The sequence below is a fragment of the Oculina patagonica genome, chromosome 8 (genome assembly GCF_052425735.1).
Source record: "Oculina patagonica isolate OP01 chromosome 8, crgOcupat, whole genome shotgun sequence".
Taxonomy (NCBI): domain Eukaryota; kingdom Metazoa; phylum Cnidaria; class Anthozoa; order Scleractinia; family Oculinidae; genus Oculina; species Oculina patagonica.
In genome coordinates, this window is record NC_135765.1 from 21,488,698 (window position 1) to 21,513,075 (window position 24,378).

The following is a 24,378-nucleotide window of genomic DNA, read 5'->3' on the forward strand; positions in this document are numbered from 1 at the left end:
TAAAGGCGTTTAAGCATTTATTATTTTTAGATATTTATAACACTTAGGGAAAGCCCCTTTGCATTACACCTTCAACTTCCTGTATTTCTGAGAATATCACGCAATGATTTACTCCACAAGGAAAGCCTATCAACTTCCGGTATTTCTAAGAATATCGCGCAATGATTAATTCAAACTTGAGTTCATAAAAACAAATTATCTGTTTTAAACATATATAGTTTTTCTAACAATCTTTTACTGCTTGGGACTACGCCATCGGCCAAATTATTCATTTTTTTTTTTCAGTTCTTGAAAGAACAAGACCCGGCAGTTTTCACTTGGATTGTTTTACCAGAGAACATTCTTCATATGTCACATGGTGTACTTTCTTTTACGGTAATACTTCATAGTTGTCTTTACTCTTGCATTCATTAGAGGACGGAAACAAATTTATAAGTGTTTTTCCCCTCGGCGTTAGCATTTCTTCCAGCTTACCAACGTCTACTTTATTACATTCAAACTTTCCTGGTACGTTTTCTCCCCAGAATGCTGTACTTTTGGTAACCGTGTAGGTTCTTCCTTTCTTAGTGTACTCATAGGTGCAGCAGGAAGCTGTCCACATCATTGTCGGAACGTTAACACGAAACTTCGAATCGTCCTGGTAGCTACTGAATCCACCGCTGCCAAAGAATCTCGTATTGGGGGGACCATAAAATGTTGATGGAATCGCTCCGACAACTATGAACATCTGAACATTTCGTGCCGTGTATGCTGCTCCCTCGCATAAACAGTAAACTTGACCCCACCGAATAAGCTTAGATTCGCACGTTTTCCACGGGACTGAATTAAAAACTCCGAACTGGGGAACAGCATTAGTGTAAACAAAAGTCTGTACCTTTTTTGCATAATTCCCTATGCCGTACTGGGATGCTATCATATGCCCCCTGTGCATGGTTACTTTATATTTACTAGACAACGATGACTTAGTCCTCGGGAACTTAGCTTTGTACCACTTATTGTCGACTATGTCTTTTCTTCGCTTTGATGCATACCTTATTTGTCGTTGAAGAGCAAATAAGTAGTCATTTTCTTCCTGCTGGAAACGTGTCTTCAAGCCCGTCCCGCTGTTTCGAAATTTACCATCCGTCCCCTTCGGTCGCCTGCCTGGCGCCGCCGATAATTGGTTCCCGCTTACAGTCGTTGCTGCATATAGAGGTATTCGATTGTTGCAGTCGTACAATATGGCCACTGTATTACCTTCACATAAAAATGCCAAGTTTCTTCCAAACTTACTGTTACTGACATGTGCGTACAGTTCTAAACTCTTTGGCGAGTGGTTTGATATGTTCAAGCCAGGAATTTTTCTCCCGTGAATACCACAGGCACCAAGGAAGTTACATTCACAGCCTGTAAAGCCTGCTGTACCTACAGTACTACAGCTGGGCTGTCCCGTTGTCTCGAAAAGTAGATAGTTCACTAATGCGAATACGATTGCAGGGAACCTGGTCATGATTGCACAAAATGAAATAAGCAGATGTAAAATCTCGAATTTATCGGTTACACGATGCTCATAAATATGCATACCCTGTCATGTTCCGATTGGATACTCAAATAAGGGGTCAAAAATAGTTTCGATCTCCGCTTCCTTCTCCGCCTTAATGACCAATTGCTAAAAACAATAGATATCCGGAATATATACAATATTCGAGGCGCCAGCCCCCCGGAGGAGGTCCAGAGTGAGGGCGGCCGCAGGAGCGGGACGCCACGCCGGGGGTGCGGAGGGGAGGACGCCGGAGGAGGGCCCGGCCGCACGAGCGCCGCCGAGCGGCCCCCAGCGACGGGGCCCCGGCGGAGGGCCGAGACGGGAGGAGCGGAGGGGGAGGGAGGGGAGGGGGACGAGGGGGGGGGGAGGGGGGGGGAGGGAGCAGGGGAGAGGCGGAGCCAGACGAGGTAAGGCAAGAGAGCGGGGGGGAGAGAGAGGGAGCGGGGTCAGGAGCGAGGGAAGGAGGACGTGGAGGGAAAGCAGAGTGCAGTGAGAGTGCAGGGGGAGATTGAGTGGAGAGATTGACAAGGAGGGAGGAGAGTACGGGGAGAGGCGGGGAGAGGATGGATGAAAGCAGGAGAAGATGGGCAAGGGGAGAGAAGAAAGGACGGAGGAGGAACGACGGAGAGGGGGGAGCAGAGGGAACTGAGGAGAGACGGGAGTAGAAGGAAAACAGGAGAGAGGAAAAGAGAGAAGAGAGTGAGGGAGGGGGGAGATAGTAAGGGGAAGGAAGAAGAAGGAAAAAGGGTGAGGAAGGAGAGGACGAGAGTCTGTTGACGAAGAAGAGTAGAGTGAACAGAGAGCACACGAATGGAGTAAGGGGGTAGAGAGGAAGACAGCGAAAGCGCACTCCTAGACGAGGAATGAGAGAGAAAACGAACTGAGAGGGAGAACTGAAGAACGAAGAGAGGAGGTGTGTGGAGGGTGGAAAGACAGAAGGAGAGAGGACCAGAGGTGAGAGTGGGAGACGAAGGTGAAGAGTCGAATGGCAGTACAGAGAATGAAGAGGAGGGAGACATGGCTAATAAGAGCAGACCCAAAGAGGAAGAGGAGTGGAAGAGGGTGGAGAGAGACTAGCCCGTTACAGACAAGGAAGAGAACTACACGGAGAGAAGGATGGAGGCGAGAGGAAGAAGGAGTGGAACATCTGTGCTGAGAGAACCCGACAAGGGAGAGAAGAAAGAGCTGGGAGGGAGAGTCGATGAGAAGGGAAGACGAGTGAGTAAGACAGAGGAAGTGGGAGGGAAAGTGAGTACGAGATGAAACGAATGAGGGAAGAATGAATGTAGAGACAACGATGGCGCAATGGTGTAGGAGGGAAGAAGGTGAGCAATGGAGTGTTGCTGTAACTGACGTTACCTGCTTGTGTGGTGAGGTGAGAGAGAGAAGCCCGAAGCAATGTGAAGAGGTAGCGACAAACATACAGCATATCCAACTACAAAGAACACAATAGAACAACAGAGATGAAAGTTGAGATCACAGTGATTAAGGACGAGACAGGGTGAGGAGTGCGTGACAAGTAAGGACTTGTAGTGGACAGCTGTAGATAAGATGTGAGATGGGAGGAGGGAAGTGTACAGGAGTAAGATAACTAAGGACGGAGATGACGACAAAGGAGCCAATGAAAACAGAGAGAGAGAAATGAGACTGTAAGTAAGAAGTGGAGGGAAAAGAAGAAGAAAGGAGAAGAGTAGAGTGTGTCATAAGCCAGATACACTAGACACCGTGGTAAAGATTTTAAAGACACAAAGTGGACGAGAGTAGAATCCAATAAGAAGCTTCAAGAGGAGAATAGAGTGAATGTTTTGCTGGAAAATTAAATATAAGGTATGATGGAGGAAGAGAAAAAGAAGACATAAGGAGAGAGAGGAAATGAAAGAAAATGTAAGAAAAAAGTAGGACGATGACGAAACAGAATAAGAAGCTTATGAGAAGGAGAGACACAAAATGATGTGAGAGAACATTGATTAAACTAAAAGGTTGAAAGATGCCGTGGTTGAAAGAGATGAAGAAAGAGGGAAAAGAGCTGAGAGGTAGAAGAGAATGAAAGAGAAAAGAAGTGGGAAGTGAAAATAAGAAAGAGAACAAGTGATGAAGCCAAGAGTGATGGAGATAACGAAGAAAAAAAGCGAAACAAAGTGATAGCAGATGAACAATACCCAAAGAGTGGATAGACAAAGAAGAGACTACCCGTATAAGTAGTGGAGAAGAAGAAGGTTAGTGAGAGAGATGGGTGGAGGAGAGATTAGAGTAAGGAGGGGAGAAGGAGAGAAAGAAGGAAAGAAGAAGGAAACAGAGAAGAGAACATGCACAGCTGAGAGAGAAGAGGAGAAGAGGACGAGACTAAAAGAATGAGGAGTGTAAGGGAAAATTTTGAGTAACTAGAAGAATTAATGTAAAGAATGTGTGAGACGTAAAAGTTGATAAAGTGGATAGGATAGGAGAGAATGAAGTATTTAAGTATGTTATTTTAGTGTATGATTAACAGAGAAGGAGGGAGGTAAGAAAATCAGACCCCTCCTTAAAGTTGAGTGTGATTGAGTAGAGTGGAATAAACAGGCCGCTAGTGAGCTGTACTGTTTCCTACAAAAATGGCCTCTTACAATATTAACCTTTTATGTACTGGCAGGAAATAAAACGCAAGGATCAGTTACATTTTATGTTCGGGTGTGTAATTAGTGAATGAAGTATCCCTTATCAAAACTGAAATGTCGAATTGCGTGACAGCTCCCCTTTAAAAACAGTTTTCTTGTCAGGTTGGGGATAACTCAGAGGAAAAATTTATTTGATTAACTGATTGAGTTAATTCAAGGCAGGTTAGGACGGCGTTAGACAGCGCTCCATTGATGTTGTGGTTAAGAAAGATAACTAGCTAGACGGCCGCAAAATTAAACACAAAATATCAATGCACAATATGTCCCTTGTACATGAGAAGAGAGACTTGAACAAAAGAATTACCACCAAATTGACGGAGACCATGTTCAGATTTCAGCAACCTGCTTGTAAAAATGAAAGTATATATGTTGCGTCTATTTTAAGTGAAAACAGAAAAAAAATATAATAAAAAGAAACGGGCAATACAACTGTCTTTGCACTCTTTAGACAATATTGTAAAAAGAGTTAAAAGGCCTCTATTGATCTTTTTAGTTTCTTGTTTTTGTTTTTCCTCTTTAGCCTACCTAGTGTTACTCTAAATTAATCTTCCTTTCACATTCTCTCGAGAACGTCACAGGACTTAAAATGGGACCTTCCAACAAACAAAGCAACGTACGTTAGAGTAATTTTAAATCTAAAACTTTCTTTACACTAGCAAGTTGACAAGTGATTTTTGTGATCGGGAAATCGAGCATGGCCACTAGTTGCAAACAAAGTTTTGGATAGTTTTGGTTCATTTTGTCGAAATGATGATCGGGGATGCCGCAGGGGGTAAAGGCGTTTAAGCATGTGAACCACCTTGTGATTTCACTTTTAATTTTTCGATATTTATAACACTATAGGGGAAGTCCCTTTGCATTACATAATCAACTTCCTGTGTTTCTGAGAATATCAGGCGTTGATTAACTTATTGTCTACTTGTTGTCTGTTTTAAACATATATTATTTTTTTCCAGCAATGCATTTTTTTCTGCTTGTGCACTAGGCTCTTGGCCAAATTATCCATTTTACCATTATCTGAAAAATAAAGGCCAAGTTCCCCCTTGCGGATTAAGCTTCAGCTGTTCAAAGTTCGGAAACGCCCCAAAAGGTATTAAAGCGTGACGGACAAATATGGTTATGGGTGCAGCTGCAAGTTTTGCCCCATATATACTAGTGAAGTTCCGAATCTTAAGAGACTTTTCGAAAGCGCACGAACCATGAAAAAGGTAAGATATAGCTAAGCTTGGTACAGAATGCTACTTTTCTCAATTGAGTGAATCGTATATGCTATGTTTTGCCTACTATCATAGTAGGCCATACTTGTTCGGGACGTAAACAAGGCGTTCGTTTCGCGGCCATTTACAACGAGCGAATGAACTTATTTTAGCGCCAGGTTGTTGATGCCTTACGCGAAACCACGATAGTTGTTTTGTGCAAAATTTTGTCCTTTATGTTATCAATTATCAATTAAATAAGTAATCCTTCGTACTTATTAAGGATTAATTTCAGTTGTATTTTCAAAGTTTTCAACTTGCTTTCGGAGACACTAATGTTGCCGGCTGCCCTGTTGAAAGTGATTGATGTGACAAATATCTCTTTAGAATAGTCTCTTTCAGTCTTGCGACTTTGAAATTCATCTAACTTATTCATCACTGATGCCGTGAGAAATCTAACAATGAGCTGATTAAAAGCGAGCAGACCAAACTGATAAGATTGTTCAATGATGACGCGTATTGTGCCATTCGTGGAATCACCACCAACCGCGCATCTCATTATAATCCCACAACCTCTCATGTGGCCCTCCGTTTCATAGAGAAAATGTGCTTTTTCTGATTAAATTAGCCTTAGCATTTGAATAAATTTTCTTTTAAATTTGGGTGCTTTTAAATTTAAAAGTGGCGACCTTGAAAGTCAAAAGTAAACACAGTTAAAAAGTTTGTTTACACGTCTTGAATATCGTGGTCGCTCGGCTTGCGAGCGCACTTTAACAAAAGAAGAAGTTTGAAGTTATATAACTCTGTTATTTCCAAACGTATAAAATCCATTCCCTGACGAGGAAATTTCACATTAAATTTCATGCGAAAAACCGATATCGTAATATACAAATCGACAGTAATTCTCGTTTTCTTTAATTTCGTTTAGGTGTTATTATTACTGTCAAACTATTGACAGTATTACTTAACAAAATAGAAAGCTGTTTTTTACACGAAAAAGTTGTAGTATCACTTTCTTTTAGCGGACGCTTAGGTTTTCTTTCAGTTTACTTACGAGTTTGTTCGTACGGTGTGGACATATTATTTTCTGCTGATGCGGTGAAAGAAAAAAAAGCTAAGCTGCAGCTTTTGTGGCTCATTTCTCCGACACTACAAAGCCAGTAAGAATGATTTGTCTTTTTATTATAGTGTACTACTATATCTTTGATAGTTTCAGCCATAATACTTAGTTGTCCTCTAATTAGATCACGGGACACTAGTGGCCGGTTTTTTTACGTACGCTTGACGAGCATAAGCGTCTTCTCTTCTTCAATCGCTAGATAAAGTTGAATTTGAGTTCAACTGCTTTAATTGACGCATTGGCTCGTGTGCTAAATATTTTACTTTTTAGTGCCTTTTTTTTGAGAGTGCAAGACGACTTTTACATCACCGATGTAGAATGAGTAAATCTTACTACTTATATAATGAAAACCAGTTTCAAATTTTAAACAGTACTGAAAAATTAAATTTCCTTCAGGCCAGTAGACAGTTGTAAGGCAAAGAGGCAGTGGCTCCGTTTAAAAGTTAAGCTTTGTGTATGTATCTTATATAAAATAAAATAATAATAATAATCAGATTTGAGAGATCAACTGACTTGACGCGCCTCTTAAAAATGTCAACGGAGTCGGACGATCTAATAAAATGGCTAAGTTTCGACCAAATTACAGGACCTAAATAGCTTATGCTATGATTGCTGAATGCAACAGTTCGAAATCTAGGCAAGACAAATTCCGAATCATGTATTAGATGATACCAGAAGCATATCACCTCTAAGGTGATATTCTTCTGATGATACTGACCATTGTTAACCACAAATAAGTCCGCAATATATGGTGGCGCCAGCTTGTTTTTAACTTTGTACATTATAGATGCGATGGCTTGCAATTGCCGCGTATGAAGTGTTGGTAGTTTTGCTTTCTGCGAGAGTTCCTCGTAGGTCGATTTATATGCCTGTTCCGCTGTTCCACCAGGGTCCAGCAGCACGATACCTAAAAAATGTTGAATTACAAGAAGAGGTGAGTGAAGCCTCACGCACTGTGGAGAAACAGGAAAGACAAATAGAGGCTTTACAAAGTCAAATAGAAGAAACAAATGTGCTGGGACGGTTTACAAAGACTAAGGTTGGTGAAAAAATATATCAAATGTGCACGTGCGTGATACGCGTTTTCTTTCACGTGCAGTTCTTTTCCTAAAACTCCTTTTTATTGTTTCATTATTCCTTGATAGAATGGAAATACTGGCACGATGCAACACACCTGCTAACCCGAAATCATTCAACCTTATTTAAAAGTAAATAAATTTTTGCGGGCCCAAGAGAGGCCCGCAACCCTAATCTTGACAGTGACCAGCGGATTGCGTTTTACGCGTGCGCGCCACGTTAATAATAGGCGAACAGAAACCGGAAGTTGAAAATTTTGTTCTTCCACTAATAACGATCGGAACGCGAAAAATGTGTCAATCACGATAGTTTGTCGTAACACCGGAAGAGAAAAATCTCTTCTCCAAGAACGATAAGAATGCGAAAAATGAGTCAATCTCTAAACAGTTTGTCACATAAGATCAACGCTTCTGTCACATGGAAGATTGCAAACATTACAATTTGTAGACGTTGTTTTATAGGTGTTGGTTTTGAGAAAATTTGCTGTGATTATATCACAGATAAAACAACGGCAAAGCGAACGATTCCAGCAACGGTTATTCTCGAGGAATTCGTTATATATAACACTGACAACATAGCGAGTTTATCAACCGAGGAAAATCACATCTCAATTCACACCACGTGCTCGACTACACTTCACAATCAACTGTCAATCAAAAAACAACTCTGACTGGTTCGCGGCCGGTTCGCGGCAATTATTAACGCGTGACGCGTTGCTCGAATAATTGTCTTTAATTTTGTCCAGTGATTTTTCATTAATCGCACCACGTTAACAAAAGGCAAGCACAACATAGCGAGTTTACCGACTGAGAAAAAACACATCTCAGTTCACAACGAGTGCTCGGAATACCATTGTCTTGTCCATTTTATCATTTATTTATCGACACTGCCATCTAACATTACGCACTCTCGTACCAGTCAGTACCTTTCAGTTCTAAGTGCGTCAAGGCCCGCACTTTCTAACCTGTGGTTACCACTAGTTAAATGGATACTTATGTTACAGGATCTTAGTCAGTTTCTGGTAAAAATTCGAAGTAATCATTACTCGACATTTTGGAATTGTCCGCCAGAATGGGTAATGGGGATGACATAGAAGGAACATTACACTTTACGAGAGGTGCTTGTTTTCCTCGTATTCAATATTTAAAATATTGTTATCACTTTCATGTTGCTTTTTAGAGCCTAGTGAAAAGAAACTGGAAGAGTGCATTAATCGTATTGCTGTGCATAATTGTGGCTGTACTACTAACAATAGTTACTGTCTCCAAACCTCAAAGGTAAGATGTACAAAACACACTGATCGAACATAAGATCGCAATGATATCTGCTCCTTCACTCTTTAACAGTTATATTCTCTTAAATTCAGGTTAATAGCGGCCGTACAACATTGCTAAAGCCACCTTTCACCGAGATTAAAGAGGATAATTGTTTTAGTATACATGTATACACACAAAGTGATCACAACAATATCATTAAGGAAATCATTGAAAGTCGAATAGAAGGGAGATTTTGAAATAAAGGTCTTCTGAAAGGTATCTAAAACTCTTATCCTCTATAATACTGAATAAGTCTTAATAGTAATGCAGATTTTGATTGTTATGACTGGACTCTTATTCTTAGATTTAGAAAGTCGACGCTCCTTAATCGTGTCAAAACTTTCTTCTGGTTTAAATTAAAAATGTTTAAAAATCCTTTTGCAATAAATGCCCTGTTTTATTTTTTAGCAGCACGCAAACAGGAATTTCGTTTTCTTTGACAGTATTATTTTAATAATACTGTTAAAAAACTGTCATTATAAACTGTCATTATAAAAAGCTATTTAAAATTATAATTTTTTATAATGGTAAATGGAAAGCCAGTTAACCATTTTTATTGGAATTAACGACTCTATTTGTATTTTCGTGAAAAAGGTTGTATGAAGTCGTTACCGTGGCTAGTAATAGTAATGCATGGGCTCTTTGAAATAGATATCCCTGAGTCTGTGATTATAAAAGAAAGAAAAATGTCTTTTAAATGGCTTATGATAACAAAATTTAAAGTTATTCATTTCGTACAACAGTAAAATGCATAAAAATCATACACAAACGTGTTTTTTTTAAAAAAAAAAAGAAAACACATTGTTCTTGTCCGATCTGAACATTAAAGCGTGGAATTTAATTACCATAATTACATTTTTTCTTGGCACTTGCGTTGCCCGTCGGAACACCTTCGGAACTTTTCCGACAATTTTGTGTCCTAAAACTCCTTTTTATTGTTTCATTATTCCTTGATAGAATGGAAATACTGGCACGATGCAACACACCTGCTAACCCGAAATCATTCAACCTTATTTAAAAGTAAATAAATTTTTGCGGGCCCAAGAGAGGCCCGCAACCCTAATCTTGACAGTGACCAGCGGATTGCGTTTTACGCGTGCGCGCCACGTTAATAATAGGCGAACAGAAACCGGAAGTTGAAAATTTTGTTCTTCCACTAATAACGATCGGAACGCGAAAAATGTGTCAATCACGATAGTTTGTCGTAACACCGGAAGAGAAAAATCTCTTCTCCAAGAACGATAAGAATGCGAAAAATGAGTCAATCTCTAAACAGTTTGTCACATAAGATCAACGCTTCTGTCACATGGAAGATTGCAAACATTACAATTTGTAGACGTTGTTTTATAGGTGTTGGTTTTGAGAAAATTTGCTGTGATTATATCACAGATAAAACAACGGCAAAGCGAATGATTCCAGCAACGGTTATTCTCGAGGAATTCGTTATATATAACACTGACAACATAGCGAGTTTATCAACCGAGGAAAATCACATCTCAATTCACACCACGTGCTCGACTACACTTCACAATCAACTGTCAATCAAAAAACAACTCTGACTGGTTCGCGGCCGGTTCGCGGCAATTATTAACGCGTGACGCGTTGCTCGAATAATTGTCTTTAATTTTGTCCAGTGATTTTTCATTAATCGCACCACGTTAACAAAAGGCAAGCACAACATAGCGAGTTTACCGACTGAGAAAAAACACATCTCAGTTCACAACGAGTGCTCGGAATACCATTGTCTTGTCCATTTTATCATTTATTTATCGACACTGCCATCTAACATTACGCACTCTCGTACCAGTCAGTACCTTTCAGTTCTAAGTGCGTCAAGGCCCGCACTTTCTAACCTGTGGTTACCACTAGTTAAATGGATACTTATGTTACAGGATCTTAGTCAGTTTCTGGTAAAAATTCGAAGTAATCATTACTCGACATTTTGGAATTGTCCGCCAGAATGGGTAATGGGGATGACATAGAAGGAACATTACACTTTACGAGAGGTGCTTGTTTTCCTCGTATTCAATATTTAAAATATTGTTATCACTTTCATGTTGCTTTTCAGAGCCTAGTGAAAAGAAACTGGAAGAGTGCATTAATCGTATTGCTGTGCATAATTGTGGCTGTACTACTAACAATAGTTACTGTCTCCAAACCTCAAAGGTAAGATGTACAAAACACACTGATCGAACATAAGATCGCAATGATATCTGCTCCTTCACTCTTTAACAGTTATATTCTCTTAAATTCAGGTTAATAGCGGCCGTACAACATTGCTAAAGCCACCTTTCACCGAGATTAAAGAGGATAATTGTTTTAGTATACATGTATACACACAAAGTGATCACAACAATATCATTAAGGAAATCATTGAAAGTCGAATAGAAGGGAGATTTTGAAATAAAGGTCTTCTGAAAGGTATCTAAAACTCTTATCCTCTATAATACTGAATAAGTCTTAATAGTAATGCAGATTTTGATTGTTATGACTGGACTCTTATTCTTAGATTCAGAAAGTCGACGCTCCTTAATCGTGTCAAAACTTTCTTCTGGTTTAAATTAAAAATGTTTAAAAATCCTTTTGCAATAAATGCCCTGTTTTATTTTTTAGCAGCACGCAAACAGGAATTTCGTTTTCTTTGACAGTATTATTTTAATAATACTGTTAAAAAACTGTCATTATAAACTGTCATTATAAAAAGCTATTTAAAATTATAATTTTTTATAATGGTAAATGGAAAGCCAGTTAACCATTTTTATTGGAATTAACGACTCTATTTGTATTTTCGTGAAAAAGGTTGTATGAAGTCGTTACCGTGGCTAGTAATAGTAATGCATGGGCTCTTTGAAATAGATATCCCTGAGTCTGTGATTATAAAAGAAAGAAAAATGTCTTTTAAATGGCTTATGATAACAAAATTTAAAGTTATTCATTTCGTACAACAGTAAAATGCATAAAAATCATACACAAACGTGTTTTTTTTTAAAAAAAAAAAGAAAACACATTGTTCTTGTCCGATCTGAACATTAAAGCGTGGAATTTAATTACCATAATTACATTTTTTCTTGGCACTTGTGTTGCCCGTCGGAACACCTTCGGAACTTTTCCGACAATTTTGTGTCCAAGAATTCAGCGTGCAGATATGGAACTTCATCAGATGGCACTGTAAAGAGGTAAACTAGGAATACTGTAGTGTGCCATGACAGAAGCGAATTCAAAAAGAGCTTTTTTTAAAAAAGATAGAAGGCTTTTAATTCAAATTTGCACACTTAAACGATTATCAGCAAGTCGTGCTCCCATGAAATCAAACAAGAATACAACAAGCTCAATGGGAGAAAAAGAGGTAGGGGATGAAGTGCTCGAGTTGCCAGTAGGAATTAGACAGGCCAGGTGTTTGGCAAAGAGAGGTTGTAGTCCTCTCCCTCCTTTCAGGAGGCCCTAGTTTCGAGCTACAGAGAGGTCCTTATCCTCTCTCTGGGGTCTTGATCTACAGGCACCCTGGGAACAACCACAACAACATAATCGCCCTGGTTCCCAGGCATCTGTGGTCCTAATCCCCAGGAACAACTACAACAACAACAACAACAACAACAACAACAATAACAATAACAACAACACCGGGGGCCTACTCTACCAGGATAGCTGGCCATGTGAGTCTATGGGAAAAAGGGCGACCTGTACGGAGCACTTCATCCCCACAAATAGATATAACTACATGTATATAATATGCTTATATGTGTACATCTTTATATGTATATGTATAAAAACAAGACTGCAGGTAAAAGTCGGTCGACAGGGAATGGCCGACGACAAAACCTTGGTCAGGTATTATGTTGGGTTCATTTTATAATTGAAAAATGTTTCCTGCAAGCCCCTTGAGGTCCATTATCCACATAAAATTGGGGAGGGGGAGGGGGGATATACTGACTTCAAAACAGGTTTTTCGAAATTTGGAAAATGCAACGACCCGGTAAATATTATTTTCAAGTGTTCATATGTTATGGCTTTACTGAAATTTTTATGTAAATTGATATAACTTTTGCAATGTTAGAAAAAGAAAAGTTTACAACACCGACATTTTTAACAGTCACCCAAACAGGGCTCAAACAGGGCTTAATTTCGGTGATCGGTCTTGCGAGAAAACAAATGACCAAGTAAAATTAGCTAACTGGAGCTCCAAAAAAGTATGGGGAGTGGGCGCACCCCATGAGCGGTCCGTGGAACATCGTAAGCGTGATTTATAATTTATATTTAATTGACAATAGGTACCCTTCATCCCTGTACTCTTCTTCTGCGGATAAGTTGCTCAACTTGCAGATGCCCTTGGCACAAGGAAAAGACGGAAAATCATCCCTAAACTTCGGTAAGAACGAATTTGAAGAGATAATAAGCGTTGAGAACGTATATCGGGTGGAAATAGGTTTAGAAATCGTATATGGGGTAGTAATAAACTAACAAAGAGGAATTCCAGTATTAGCATCGCTTTGATTTTGACCATAAATCATCATGTGTAAGTTTTAGCAATAACTTAATGTAGCTGTATTTGGAATCATAAAATCGCTGATGGGTGTCCAAAACTGTACGAGCCTCTTATTATATGGCTGATAATTTTTTTTTAGATCCTCGACCATGGGAAAAAATGCAACTGTAGACCTTATGTGTAGTTATTTAAATAAATTAGGTAATTTTTGGAAACCAGTTTATGTTATCTTCGGAGTTGTTTGTTATGGATATTTTGTCATTGGATAAAAACTCAAAAGCTAAATGATCTTTCCTGAAATTCCAGAAAATAGTTGCCGTAAAAAGAATTCAGTCCGACAAACATTTAGCCAACCGATAAGAATGGCAAAATAATGCGCCTCTTTTTTCCTTTAACAACACCCTGGATTATAGTTACTTGGAAGATTGAACACTACTTGACAAAAACAAAACGACAACGACAACAAAACAGGTAAAAAACTAAGAATTGCATCACACATAAATTCCACTATTTGACTACAGTTACCATTTTGATTTCTACTTTTTGTCTCCAAATGAACCCATCAGGAGTGCGGTTGGACTCTCAGCTTCAAGACTGTCAAAATTCTCTTTGGAAAAGATCCTTTCCAGATCTTGATTACGCCCTCCTTGGATACGACATTTTGAAGGGATATCCACTGGCAACAGGACATGATCCTGGCTTTACTCACCCAATATTCTTGACAGATTACACATCTGGAAAGCAAACTTCTGACTGTCGCTACAGCGTCCCACAAGGCTTAGTTGTTGTGCCTGATGTGTCCTGTGAAACATCCTTCTCCTCCAAAGTAATACGAAACAGACTGGAGATGTCCAAGTCCCTTGCGGCAGCTGCGAACGTTGAGGGTGGGTTAAATAATTACCTTTTGGCGATTTCGTGATTTGTCCTAGCCTTCAAAGCTGCCCATTATAAAATGTTATTACACTATTTGCTCGTGCACCTCCGTTTTTCCTTCTACCTCCTGCTCTACTTAAGTGAACCTTTCAGAACCTTTTTTAGTAGCAATAGCAAGAGTTTAATCCCTTTACTCCCACTCCTTTTAACTTCTGAGTTTGTGAACGAAATTCTGTGGGGTGACCAGTGAATGAAACCTCTTCAGCAGTACTTTGCCATGGTTCTACTGCATGTATTTATTATGCGCTATGTTTTAATTCTGCGATGGACTAGCATCCACTGCCGCTACAAAATGAAATACAGGTGCTGTCAACATTTTTCTGTCGTTCAAGGCTGGTTTGTTTGTTTGTTTGGTTGGTTTTTGGTTGGGAAATGCGTCGCTTAAAGTCATCGGATTGTTTGATCTAAAAGTAAGCTAAAATATACTACTTTGAAGAGCGTCCTCGAAAGTTAATAGCTTGAATGAGTAATTATATTTTTGTCTGCTTTAAATTCGGGCGTAAAATGTTAGTAACGGTGGTGCACTTCTGTGGTAGAATCTGAGACCAGTGTTTTTCGCTATCTGGTCAAAAAAATGTAAACTTAGGGCTGATTCGCACTAGCAATACGGCGCTCACCGTTGTTATGATGTTGAAGATCGGACCAATAGTGTTGAAGCTTTCGCCGTCACGCCGGGTCACTAAAGATGAAATGCAATCCGCGCGTGTAAAAACTTAGCTGAAAGATATATTGTGGGAGAAACTATTTGATGTCATTTCCGGCGACATCGTTGCATTTGTGAAAAGATTCATTGTAGCCAATGCTTTCAATTTCTTCTCGGAAATGATGACAACGGGATAGTTACGGTGTTTATTTTAGTTCTCGTTGCGAATGTTGCGGTCACGGCGCGGCCACGCTACTTTTATTTGAGACTTTCTCAAAGTTGTTCGCTTATCGTTTTCGGCAAGCGGCACGCAAAGTAAAATTGTTTTGCATGTTTAATGTATTTCAAAGGGTGACATTTCAGAATTTATCAAGCAGCAAACTACTCTTGGCCCATGGGTTTATTCCACTCTCCAAAACAAAAGACAAAAGTCTCACCTATATCAAAGAGTTTGCGCTCGTCAGGCTCTTCGTAAACATGCCGCATTCTCGGCAAGCTACTCGCCGTGAATATGTATAATGAGCTAGAACAATAGACTGAATATATGAATTCTTAACGACCGCAAAATTTGCGGTACACACTCAAATCGAGCTGAAGTTGTCATGCTGACATTTTTGAGAACAAACTGTCGCCAACTTACTTATCAAGAAACAGCTTTGCTCCCAAAGGGCCATGAGATTTCCCTACTTCTCCTACACCAGTTTCACATATAAGCCTCCTAAGAAACTGATACTTTCACTCGCTCTATGTGTTTCAAATTGTAATTCAAAAGAAATCCACATCCGTTCCATGCCAAGTCTAACTGGCAACCACCACCACAACATTCACTGGTTCTTGAAATTACTTTGAACGCGCAAAGCTGGAGATTGCTAACATAGTCTTTTTCCTCGCAAAGACGATTTATCAGCGAAGCAAAGACAAACGCGCAAAGCACTTAGACTAACAACGAAGTAAACCTCAAAAAGGCCGACAAAGGGACATCTACAGTTGTTATTTCTCTTTCGTCTTTTCTCTTCAATCATGTACAAACTAGTCATAGCAATTAAAATTTTTTAACTACTCACCTCGTTTAGTTTTAGTAGATTTTTGGCCTATTTCAGTTAATTTATTTTATGCTATTATATTTTTATTTATTTTTAGCAAAATAAAATGTTTATTGTTGTAATGGATACAACCAAAAAAAATACAGGAGGGCTATGAACAAGTCTCTAACGAGAAATTTTAAAAACCTCTTCAGTGGTGAAAAACCTATAGTATCCCAACCAGCCGCTAAAGTCAAAACAATAATCGATACATTGTTCACCAAAGGACATATTGACAAAATGACTTTCAAAATGACTCAATTTAGGCCAAAGCTCACCAAGAATACCAGAGTTTTACACGCTGACCAACAACACCCTGGCCAACAACAAGTCCTATGTCTAAGACACCACTCATTGTTTTACAAACATCATTGAAAACAATCCATTTATAGACGAAACGGTTCTAGTTACCTTAGACGTTTGCTCACTCTACACTAACATCCCGTAAGAGAAGGGATCTGTGTCGGTTGTCGTTATTGCAAGGAACATTATCAGTCAAAACCACCTATTGCAACATCATATTTGGGAGACGTGAGACTGATCCTGAAAGAAAACTCTTTCAAACTCAATGGCAAACATTATACAACCGAACGGAATCGAGATGGGTATAAAAATGGGGTAGCCTTCGCAGCCATTTTATAGCTCACATCGAAAAGCAGCTGCTAGTAGCTAGCCCTTGCACACAAACCTATCCTCCGGAACTGAGATTCATCGATGACATATTCTCAGAGTGGGCCATATCCGAAAAAGAAATCAATAACTTTGTTGTTTTCCTTGATACTAAAGTGTAAAGAAGGGTTTTATCAAAGGAGACGCTTTGCGGTTATTGGGAACAAACTTGGTTAATATGCCCAAAGGAGATCGTCTTTCACTATCTTAAACACATCTGACAAAAAAATACTTAAGCTCAGCGAATCAATGAAAAGCAATTAACTGGTCAGGGTACAACTTTAAAGCAGCAAGTGACATTGAATGGCTGTACACCTGAGTCTGCAATATGATCATGTGATAAAGGTGGTCAGCGGATAATATGTTTTAACAGTTCGCAATTGACCATAATATGGATGTCCAATATCAAAGATGTAGGCTGTCGTTGGCCTACGAGATTTCTTTGGTATACTTGTCCTTATCGTACCTTTTTGGTACGTTTCGGCGGCGTATCAGGCAAGTTTGGTCGAGCCATGGCCCGTATTTTGGCGAGACCAAACGAGCCTCATATACCGCCGATACGGTAAGGTACGATTTGGAATTTAACGCAACCAAATTCAGCCAAAAATCCGGTGATATTTTTAGTAGTTACGGTAACGAAATCTGCCTAGCAAATTGTGTTTAGCCGCTTTTATTGATACTTTTTTGGTCTTCAACACCTTTATCAAGTTCCTCTTCTGGCATTTTTTTTGACTCGTTTGTTTGGAGTTTCATTCTCTAAATTTTCAAATTTAAAATTTAGCGAAAAATTTGGGAACTCCGACTCCATTATTTCAGTCTGAATGTTTCGGTACTCGTCGGCAAACATCGTGCAATTGGCGAGCGCGCTCAAGTTTAGTTTTGGAGGGAAAGTTTTACTCTTTTTACGAACGGTAAAAACCAGCTAAACTTAAATTACATGGTTCTGTTTTTGTTGGTAAAACCTCTTTTCAATTCATCGTACGGTACTTAAAGTGACCACGATATTGTAGCATATCAGGTCAGTGACTTGATATCATAGGATACCAGGGCAGTAGATCGCGCTTCTGACTGGCTACATGCGAATATGGGTACGGTAAAATGGAGAATAATAGAAAGTAACGTCTTGTTCACGCATTGTTAAAAAGTGGACCATCAAACTTTTTGCTGCTAGTTTACATTTCCTCCAACCTAGACTAAATACTATTAACGCCAATAAACAGCTAGAACTGAATGATTGCTTGTATTTACGATAGGAGGTGGATGGGGCTTTAAGTTTAGTGCAAGCGCAAGCTACAAAGAATCCACCGCACAAATGTCATCAGGAGAGTTCTTGTACATCATTTCCCAGGCGCAGTGCCGTTATTACTTCAGCAAAATGGACGTCACCGATCCACCACCATTTCATCCTGGGTTTGTGAACTGGGCAAAGAGACTCTCTAATTCAGTTGCTAACAAGAATGATATTATTCAGTTCATTAAATACTATGGAACTCATTACGTGTCAGAGGTAACTTTTGGGGCGCGATTCATGAAAAACCACAAAGTAAGCCAAACAAAATACGAAGAGCTCAGAAGCAGGAAAATAAGTGTAGAGGCACAAGCCAGCTATTCAGGGGCCTTCAGTGTTGGAGGGGGATTTTCTATGGACTCAGAGCAAAGAACTGCGGCTTCCAACTTTCAGAAGTCAGTGGAAACAAGCACCATCACTGTAGGAGCAGCTCCTCCCAGTAACGGTGATGCTTTGACATGGGCTTCCTCTGTCCAAGAGAATCCGGTTCCAATAACCTACTCTCTGTCAGCCATTCACAACCTGTTTACTGAAAGATATTCCAAGCATCTTCCCGAGGTTAACATAAACGTTGTGCGAGAGATGCTTGTTAACGGCACCAAATATTATTGCCAGGCTTTGAAACAAGAGGGACGTGTAGATTCGTGTGACGACGGCATACATTTGGGAACTTCTCTACAAGGAGTTGGAGTGAAATCATTTGGTAATGTTATTGAATATGTTAAATGTGATAAAGTTTTAAACAGTTACATAATTTTAAATTTGAAACGGACAAATCTTAGATAAACTAGATGTATGATTTGTCATAAGGGATGGCAGGAAATTTACAAGGTTTAGTATGGAAATTCAAAGCAAAACAACTCTTCGCAAAAACTCTCTCTTTGGAAAAAAACTCTTCAAAGATGCTACATAAAAACTTTGGATGCCGTAGCCATTATTTGGAATTTCATTCATGTGCTGCCTAAAAAATGTGTGGGAAAAATGCAAAAAAGGAATTTATGCACCCTAGATGTGGTACGATGTATTGGGAAACCCCTCCTCTAGACGAACATTACATTGCGTGTCTATAATTATTCAGACCTTAGGATGTGATTTATATTATTGAGGAATGTTTTAGCACTGGTGATACTATTCTCAAATTCTTTGTATCAACGTTACTCTTTTTTGTTTCAGGTTATAGATATTTGGCAAACGTAGATGAGACAGATTGTAGAGCTATTTGTCTTCTAGAGGAGAATTGCGTGGCAGTTCAGTACACTGAAAAGTTGAGAGGATGCAAGTTTCTTAACACGAAAGGAAAGTTGAAAGTGCTCAACTCGAATGCGGCAATGCAATCCAAACTGGTGGTGTTCCTGCCGAGACTGCAAAGAGAAAAGAAAAACCTTATTTTGAATCAGCTCAAAGTCAAAGTGAATCAGCAACGCCGAGGCGAATTGCAGGCCGCTAATAGTACAGAGTGTAGTTCCTATTGTGCACAGGATGCCTTTTGCCAGGCTTTTGTGATATGTAACCCTGTGCAAGGAAGTTGGTGTAAGAACGCTAAGGGTAACTGCCTATTGTATTCAAAACAGCAAGTCACTGCTGTTCAAATAGATGTGCATTCCGAGATGCATTTTGTGTGGAAAGATTACACTAAGGTTACCGAGAAAACAGACTAAAAACAAGCCACTAGTCTTCCTCAGTCTCAAACTCACAAATGAAAAGCGTCAAATTATCAGTTTTATTTGTGAACAACAACAAAAAAAAAACAACCACAACAAAGAGAATAAAGAAATCGCAACTATGGAGGAGTTTGGGATATCAGATATAAATTACCATGAAATTTGGCGAACTTTGCCTTGCATTTTTTCAAAAAATGTTGCTTAAAATATTTGCTTATTAAAATTGTTGTTTATAAGAAGCTAAAATGTATTTGAAGTTCTAAAAACCAAAACGTTATCGACATCAGTGGTAAGTGGTGGAAATTTACACACGAGTTGGTTTCGTTCGATAAGGTTATATTCCAGAGGGAAATAGTTTCGCAATGAAACAATGTACTTGCTTGTTTAAAGTTGCCTTTTGGCAAGTACTTAGCAGGTCCTCTACATGTATTATTCTCCTCCATGAACGCGATGCCCCGTGTGTACGCGTGGGTTGGATGTTTTGCGAGGTGACGGGCTGATTCAGAGTTATGAGACTTGTTCTCGTGTTCTGCTTTTCGCACTGCGAAGTTTCTTTTTATTTCCCCAATGTAGGTTTCGCCACAAGTGCACTCGGCATGATAGATGACATTTGATTTATGACGACTTTTATTTTTCAGATTGAAGAAATGTTTATAATATTTCTTGTTTGCCATAAGTTGATAAACATAAATTGCCCATCCACCCATCTTCTACAGCATAGACAAAGGAACGTAAGTGGACACGGAAGACCCAGCACTGAAAGATCTAAGTTCGTTACGGAGGTTTCTGACCAGAAACTACAAGAACGTCCTTCCCCTTGATAAAATTAAACCATCATTTAACCAGGCTGCCTGTCTCTATAGAACAGACAAAACCCCCAAGTTCAACACCCGGGTTCAATAACCCGTGTGAGATCAACAAATAAAACCTGAAGCTGTGAACGTTTTGGTTTTTAGGGGCACGATCCATTCAACCAATATTTCCGGAAATGTCGGTTCGAAACTCGATGGAACGGTTCGGCCCAACTGGAAAAGTTCCGGAAAATGAGGTCCACCTTTCGAGGAGGACCACTTTTCTGGTCGGACCGGTCCGATCGGAAATTTGCCGTAATTTCATTAAGACCTAAAATATGGCGGTGAGAGGCCTTTTTACCAGCGAAGCGCATGTTTCCTCGTTTCAGACGTCGATCCTAAGAATTATTTCCAGACCTTTCCGTTTCGTACAGTTCTTGGAAGAAAAGTTTATTTTGTTCCTGTCGGATGCAACTTCACGTATTGTATCGTAAATGAAAATGTATGTACAGGCAAATATCTCGAATGATTGAGCTAAAAATAGTCTGTAACCACAGATAAATTTACCTCTTCTCGTGGAGCAACTAACAGGTAATTATTATCTCTTTGTTGTTCTGTAGGATTGAAATTGTCTTTTTCCTTAAAATGGTACTTGAGTGAAAAAACGAGTCGCACGGCAAACCCGCCATTTTGACGTGACCGGTTCAGTCCAGTGAAAAATACCGTTCCTTTCGACACTCGAAAATTTCGAAAACCCAAACCGGAATTTTTGGTCGAATGCATCGCGCCCTAGAACTGTAATTACATTTTAGCTTTTTATAACCAAAAAAACTGCTTCTTATTTAAGAAATTATAGTAAGGTAACACTCGACGCAGTGTTTCATCCTATATCCAGACACGTCGAAGTAGGTCTAAATAACACTACTGCAACTTGCTTTTTTAACCTTACGTTTATTTTGATGCCCTTAAAATTCGACAAATGTTTAAAAATATGCGATGAAACACTAAGTCTCGTCTTTGAAAATCAACATTAAAAACTAATGTAAGTGCAAGTTTGAAGTAACAGTGTTGTGAAGCTTACAGTATTGCATGTGAAGTTGTGTATGCGTTTACCATTCGACCATATCGTATGTGTGGAATACTTTCGGTCAAGCAAACCTTTTTTTAAAGGAATATAAAGAAAAGGGTGAAAGGTGTCCTTTTTCTGAACTGCAGTATATAACCGTATATTCTTGATTATTGTGATTTGTTTTGGAATAACTTCAGTCAGTTTTGCTTTTTTAAGATTTTCATATTTTTCATATTAATTTGGTAGTTTTCGCTTTGTCTAGATATAGTTTTTGCTAGGTTTTTAATCTGATTAAGTATCTATATAATTTTGTTTATGAAGTTTAAGCCAATCCTCAGTAATGTTCAACTTTCGACATTTACTGTTTTTCTAATTTGTGGCATCGAGGACGATGCTTCACTCTAAAAAGGGGGCATGTTGTGAAGCCTAATATTGTTTTTAGAATTGAGTAATTTTAGTGCACGATCAATAGTTGGTTATCATCTTGTAACTATCGTGCGAGTCTTGTGATTCAAGGGCCCGTCAGCCCGCACAAAGATTTCAAGTTATTTGCCTTAGAGTGCTCTGAGTTGTGAACTGTAACTTCCATCGATGGTCGTGTTTGGGTTTTAAGTATCAACTGACCTTGGCTTGTCCCTCCATGAAAGTTCCTACTTAAGTGCCGTGTTCTATAAATTTTAGTTTTAGTTTGCTCTTCGCTTTGGTTATTCGTCTAGGTCTGTTTGTATTCGCCTTCTCAAATAAGTCTCAGAGTTAATAATAATAAAGTATAATCGTTTGTCTCACGATGTAGTCACTTGTGATGTGAATCGCGACGTTTCGACTGTATGCTGCTAGTCATCATCACGCGATAAGGTCGACTGGTTACGCGTAACCTTATAACGCACAATGGTGCGCTGTGATTGATTGGTTTTCAACGGCTTTGATTGGTACGTTTTGATCCTCGCTGTTCTGGTGGGTTGTTCCTTCGGCGGCTCACTGTCATACAGTTCTTCTAATTACCTTTGCTTAGACACGGTTGTGTTTAAAGCTAGTAGTTTGTGGGGCCGTGAATCCCAAAGCGTATTGGAATTCGGAAGTGCTACGCATATTAATGATTACGTTGTCGCCGTCGTAATTGTGTAAGGGTCCTTGGGTTGTGTCGGACCATTGACATCATTACCCATGCTAGTGAGTATTGATTTTGCCTTTGCCCACCTATCCATGGGACGAAATCTTAAACGACCATTGTTTAATTGTATCCAATCAGAAAGAGGCTAGGGAATAGCAAATTCCCTTCGGCACAACTTCTTGTCGTTACGCATTCGGACGGCTTAAAATTTTTGGTTACCCGGTTTTGTTCGAGGGCTAGCTCTGGGCCGTTTGGATGGATTTTTGATTGAACAATACGTGAAGATTCCTCAAACCTTCCTCTTACATGTTGCTCAGTTTGAAAGCTGTGCGATGGGATTTTCTGGTGGAAAATCGTCTCTGCGCTGGAGCTGTTCGAATTTGGAGCTGTTGGAGTTTCCACCCTTTCATTATAATTATATGTGTAGTAAGCAGCGAACGAAAAATCCTTCAAACCGTTCCAATTCGCAATTTCGAGCCAAAAAAAGAACCACACCACAAAACTGGTAAGATAAACTTACGTTTATTTAGCATGTATTTGTTCATATTTTACGTTATTACAGTCGTTCCCCTAAAACCGTGAACACCAGAGAAAAGTTCTGGAATGTTTATTGTTTCGCGACCAATCAGATGCGAGATGAAACCGCAAAAGATAACCGCCAAACCGCAGCATGGATTAGTCATGACTTGACACGGAACAACAAGCTGGCTTTTTCTTCCAGGACAAATCTTCAATTTTACCGTTTTTCAAATACTGAAATTGTTCTTTTTCTATGTAAGCTTATGTATGAGCAAAGAATAGATATGAACGATATTTTTCGGAAAAGCGATGTTGAATCGAGCAGACACGTCTGAGAGCAGAAAAATTGTACTCTCCTCTCAATTGTTATTTCGGTGTCTACAGTGTTGTGAATTATACGGGTAAGTATTTCTGGGTTTTAGCTTTGTAAAAAAAAAGCTTTACATCGCCTTACATGTACTTCGGTGCCGGAACACGAGACATAACACCTGGCATATTATGAGAATTCTCCGGCTCAAGATGTCACGCAAACCGTTAGCCTATAAAAATTTGGTGCTGCACAACGATTCTCAAATTCCACGAGCTAATTTCCTTGGTTCGCAGCGTTTATACCCTTTCGAAATATCGAAAATTTTATTCTTTTTTTATTTCAGTAAGCTGCTGTCTAAGCAAAGAGTCACCGTGGCTTCACAACTGAACAATTCCAGTTTGGGTTGACGCGATTCGCCCGTGAAGTACTCTTCGCTGTTTGCATAAACATCCTCATTCATTCATCCTCATGGTTCTCTGTGAAAAATTGCTATTTTTTTAATATAAACCAACACCAGTTACTTGAAAACTAAAAAAATACGGATCGAAAACCACCAATCACAGCCCACTAGCTTGACCTTTTGAACTACACGAGAAACAAACACTGGTCAGCATCGCTTGTGATTGGATCATTTTTTTGCTCTCAGACGTGCTGTCTAGCTGTGTCTGGTCCTGTCTGCTCGATGAATCGTTTTTCCGTATTAAATATATTCTTCTATATCTATTATTTGCTCATACATAAGCTTACATAGAAAAAGAACAATTTCAGTATTTGAAAACGGTAAAATTGAAGATTTGTCCTGGAAGAAAAAGCCAGCTTGTTGTTCGGTGTCAAGTCGTGACTAATCCATGCTGCGGTTTGGCGGTTATCTTTTGCGGTTTCATCTCGCATCTGATTGGTCGCGAAACAATAAACATTCCAGAACTTTTCTCTG

At 39.3% G+C, this 24,378-nt stretch overlaps 2 protein-coding genes across 3 annotated transcripts; one reads left to right on the forward strand and one right to left on the reverse strand.

Moving 5' to 3' along the window:
* On the reverse strand, window positions 1-1,678 carry LOC144662729 (uncharacterized). The gene has a single exon (XM_078523613.1). The coding sequence runs from the start codon at window positions 1,559-1,561 to the stop codon at window positions 371-373; it is 1,191 nt and encodes a 396-aa protein (XP_078379739.1). The 5' UTR covers window positions 1,562-1,678; the 3' UTR covers window positions 1-370.
* A 3,310-nt stretch (window positions 1,679-4,988) lies between these two features.
* LOC144662722 (perforin-like protein 1) lies at window positions 4,989-22,289 on the forward strand. 2 transcript variants are annotated; one of them, XM_078523600.1, is made up of 7 exons: window positions 4,989-5,384; window positions 7,382-7,531; window positions 8,749-8,846; window positions 13,154-13,251; window positions 13,935-14,252; window positions 17,949-18,686; window positions 19,157-22,289. In XM_078523600.1, the coding sequence occupies exons 1-7, from the start codon at window positions 5,376-5,378 to the stop codon at window positions 19,639-19,641; spliced, it is 1,896 nt and encodes a 631-aa protein (XP_078379726.1). In that variant the 5' UTR covers window positions 4,989-5,375; the 3' UTR covers window positions 19,642-22,289. The 2 variants fall into 2 exon arrangements, with proteins under 2 accessions (XP_078379726.1, XP_078379725.1); XM_078523599.1 differs by lacking the exons at window positions 4,989-5,384; window positions 7,382-7,531; window positions 8,749-8,846 and adding an exon at window positions 10,958-11,051.
* The last annotated feature ends 2,089 nt before the right edge of the window (window positions 22,290-24,378 follow it).

Bases quoted from the DNA above. Each gene is read 5' to 3' on its own strand.
- LOC144662729 (XM_078523613.1), bottom strand. From the start codon at position 1,561: ATGCATATTTATGAGCATCGTGTAACCGATAAATTCGAGATTTTACAT.
- LOC144662722 (XM_078523600.1), top strand. The intron at 13,252-13,934 runs GTAAGAACGAAT...TGAACCCATCAG, and splicing joins AAAATCATCCCTAAACTTCG to GAGTGCGGTTGGACTCTCAG. The intron at 14,253-17,948 runs GTGGGTTAAATA...TATTTACGATAG, and splicing joins GGCAGCTGCGAACGTTGAGG to GAGGTGGATGGGGCTTTAAG.